The sequence below is a fragment of the Gastrolobium bilobum genome, unplaced genomic scaffold, assembly GCF_033153095.1.
Source record: "Gastrolobium bilobum isolate Gb01-03AN ecotype WA unplaced genomic scaffold, APGP_CSIRO_Gbil_v1 utg8085, whole genome shotgun sequence".
Lineage (NCBI taxonomy): Eukaryota > Viridiplantae > Streptophyta > Magnoliopsida > Fabales > Fabaceae > Gastrolobium > Gastrolobium bilobum.
The window spans coordinates 30,000-34,137 of NW_026899665.1; the positions used below are offsets into that span (position 1 = coordinate 30,000).

Genomic DNA, 4,138 nt, shown 5'->3' on the forward strand with positions numbered 1-4,138 from the left:
TCGTCAAAATTTTCAACGAAACACATTTACAGCGAAAATTTTCAACGAAAAATATTTCCGTAAAAATTTGTGATGAAAAATATTTTTGTAAAAAATTGTGACAGAAACTTTTTTTTGTCACAATTCTTTACGAAATCTGAATTCCGTTAAAATATTTGACAAAAAACATATTAGTCAAAATTTTGGACGAACAATATTTACCTCAAAATTTTTAACGAAACACATTTCCTTTGAAAATATCGTCAAAATTCTTAACAGAATCTAAATTCCGTCAACAGTTTTCGACGAAAATATTTTCATCATATTTTTTGACGAAAAAAATTTACGTTGAAACTTTCGACGAAACACATTTCCATCTAAAATTTTCTACAGAAAATATGTCCAGCAAAATTTTAGACAAAAAACATTTCTATCATAATTTTCAACGGAATACATTTCTCTCAAAAAATTTAGATGGAAAATATTTTTGTAAAAAAATTCGACGAAAAATATTTTTGTAAGTAATTTTGACAAAAAAAAAATATTATGTCAAAATTCTTTACGGAATCTAATTTCCGTCAAAAGTTTTATAGAAACATTTCCCTCAAAATTTTTGACAAAAACTTTTTAGTGGAAATTTTCGTTGTGACACATTTTCATCAAAAAAAATTGACTGAAAACTTTCCATCAAATTTGTTGGTGAATTCTTTTTTCGTCAAAACTTTTGATGGAACTTTTGTCGTAAAAAATATTCAAAAAATCTTTTTATCCAAACTTTTAACGGAAACTAAATTCCGTCGTAAATTTTGACAAAAAATTTATTTTTGTATAAAATTTCATCGGATAAATTTCTGTCGCCTTTCGATGAAAAGTATTTCGATGGAAAAATATTTTTTTGATGGAATTTTTATCATTTGCTACGTAAAATTTTCGTCGAAAATATGATCTTTTTTAGTAGTTTGAAAAATACATAAATAATTTTGTTTAGAAATTTTAAACTTAATTTTATTTGTAAAATATAATTATTATATTAATTTAAAAAAAGTTAAAATTGTAAAAATATCTCATTGACTCTCCAATTTTTCCCTTACAATTTTTTAACTCCCAAACAAGGGAAGAGAATATCCTTAAATTACCTTTTGTAATATCCCAGGAAAATGATAGTAATTTATAATACAACTAATTTATAATAGTAATAAATTGTAAATTAGTAGTAATAATAATAATGTGTGATAAATTATGATTGTTTGAATTATTAATTGATTAGTAATGTTTGATTAGTAATTTGATTAGATATGATGAGGCAATCATGAGTCAGCCTTGAGTTAGCAAATAAGTTAGCTATATTCTGAGCCATAGCAAATTAAGAATAAAAAGGAAATAGTGTATGAAGCCAATATCTGAGCCAGATACATCAATGAAGAATAAAGAAATAATTGCACGAAATCCATACCCAAGCTCAGAACTTCAACTATAAATAGAGGCCTAGCCTAACCAAACCATTTCACTTTCAATCCTAAGTATTTTTCACCTTCTCCCTCGTTACTCTCTTCTCACCTCAAAATTTTATTTATTTATTTTAATTTGGTCACAACTGCTTCTCTTCCTGAGATTCTAGAAGATAGCAAACACGGAGACAAGGTAATCCTAATCTCTAGGTGCTCTTAGGTTATAATTTTGTTTGAAATTTATTATATGTAATCCTAACCTAGGTCCTCTTAGGTTAATTTTGTATGAAGATGTTTGTCATGATTCTTAAATTCGAATTATTACATGCGATATTTAAGAAATTTTATTGGAAAAATATTAGAATTATTATTTTGGAATAAATGGAAATAAAGAATAATTTACTATTATGTGATTATGAAAAAAATTCCTAATATATGATTTGCAATTGATTTTGAAATTATAATACTTTCCAAATATGAGATTCATGATCATGAGATTTATGATTTAAAATTGTGATACCCTTTAAAGAAAATTTGCCAAATATATGATTTATGATTATGTGTGATTGTGATTAATTAATAGTAATCTAATCCCTAGGAAATTGTAGGTTATCTTTAAAATAAATTTTGTTGTGAATAGTCCTTATCTTTAGGTAGTTATATATTATAAAATCTTAATCCTTAGGAAATTATATTTGGAATATGCTATATGTAATCTTTAGGATATTTTAAATTATTGTAAAATCTAGAAATTGATAGGATTAATTACAAAATTATGTTTGGTATAACTTTTTAATGATATGAGTTGGATAAATGATACGAGTTTCATAAATTTATAGGATTAATTCAAATAATGGATAAATGATATGATTTGAATTATGAAATGATAGTCGAATTTGGACTTTACTCTGATATGATTTGAATTATGAAATGATAGTTGGATTTGGACTTTACTATGATAGATATTTGAATTATGATAATGGATATGAGTTGGATCTTATATTGAATATTTGAATAGTTTGAAAAATTATGATGCTCTTGAGCAGCAATGATAATAGTTAAAGAATAAATATTCAGTAATTCAAAAAACACTCTACTAGGGTTTCAAACAATGCTCTGCTAGGGTTTCGAATGTCGGAGAAGACAAGTCATGCAATCTCGCCGGAGGAAGCTGATATTTTGCAGCGAAGTAAAAAAAAGTATAAAGGGGGAGATAAGCCTTTTAGCCATGATCAGACAATGACACCAAGAGAGGAGGAGTGGATGAAGAAGGTATGTCTTTCAAAGAAATGTTGATGAGGCACAATGAGGAGTGGCCAGAGGAAGGGGAACTAGAATTGGAAGAGGATGAAGAAAAGGCAGAGGATCAAGAGTTGGTCGATGAAGGGGAAAAACAACCTGAAGTAACCTGGAAAGTAGATAAAGATGGTCGGATGAACTTCAAGCTCTCTGATGCTTTCAAGAAAAAGGCATGGAAACCATGGAGAAAAGCCCTGATTGTCAAATTATTTGGTAAGAAGTTGCCTTTGACTTTCATGAAAAAATGTTTAGAAAATTTATGGGAAAGAGAAGGAAATATTTTCATCACTGATATAGAAAATGGTTTCTTTTTGGTTAGCTTTTCGAATCAAAAAGATTTAGACCATGCTCTTACATCGGGTCCTTGGGTAATTATGGAGCACTATCTTGCTATTAGATCATGGGAGCCTGACTTCCAACCTTATCCAGCAGCAATTAATAGAATTACAGAATGGGTTACATTACCAGGATTTCCTATTGAGTATGTTAATTCAGGGCTGATGAAGGAAATCGAAAATTGGATAGGCAAATTCATTAAGGTAGATGCAGCAACAACATCGATGGCTAGAGGTAGGTTTGCTCGAATGTGTGTTGAATTGGATCTGACCAAACCCCTACAAGCTGAGTATAAGGTAGAGGGCAGAATCAAGCAAGTGGAGTATGAAGGACTTCATCTTGTCTGCTACTCATGTGGCCAATATGGTCATAGAGTAGAAAGCTGTCCAAAAAAATGCTTACATGAAGTGGGTGGATCAAATGAGGAGATGAATAAGGAGATTACAGAGAAAGAAGAGGCCAGAGAGGAGCTGTAAGGAAAAGAGGTGGTGAATGATAAAGCTGAGAGTAAGTATGGCCCTTGGATGCTAGTGAGCAAGCCAAAAAGAGTAAATAACAATAATGCAGTAGCATCAAAAAAGCAAGGGGGAGTCAGTTATCTAATCTTTCAAGAGGAACAAATTCAAGATATGCTATCTTGGAAAATGAAAATGCAGAGAAGGAAATTCCAGATGAGCAGGATATAGTTGAATTGGAGGCTAATGAGCAGGGCAGAAATGTTCAACCCAGGAAAAATGATAAGAAGAAGAAAAAAACAGTTGAAGACTGAGTATAAGATGGTGGAGAATAAGACTGATTTCCAGCTTGTTGGAAGAAATGGTGAAATAATGAAGAATGGCAGCAATAATGGTAGCTTTAAAGGCTCGAGTGGGGAGACTTCTGGGGCTAATAATGAACCTGATTCTAGCAACAATTCTCGGCAGTCTAACTCAACAAGAAAAAAAACTGAAGAAGTAAAACAGAAAGGCTTCCGCAAATATGGAGTCCCTTCAATCCAAAGACAGCAAAGTGATGATAATGTGAATGACTCATTGGTTGCTAATCAGAATGCAGCTAATATGAGTATCCTCCAGCCA

At 30.5% G+C, this 4,138-nt stretch overlaps 1 protein-coding gene across 1 annotated transcript; it reads left to right on the forward strand.

Moving 5' to 3' along the window:
* The first annotated feature begins 2,716 nt into the window (after nucleotides 1-2,716).
* LOC133292467 (uncharacterized) lies at nucleotides 2,717-3,831 on the forward strand. The gene is made up of 2 exons (XM_061490874.1): nucleotides 2,717-3,534; nucleotides 3,630-3,831. Exons 1-2 carry the CDS (start codon nucleotides 2,717-2,719, stop codon nucleotides 3,829-3,831), a joined length of 1,020 nt encoding a protein of 339 aa, XP_061346858.1.
* Nucleotides 3,832-4,138: the final 307 nt, after the last annotated feature.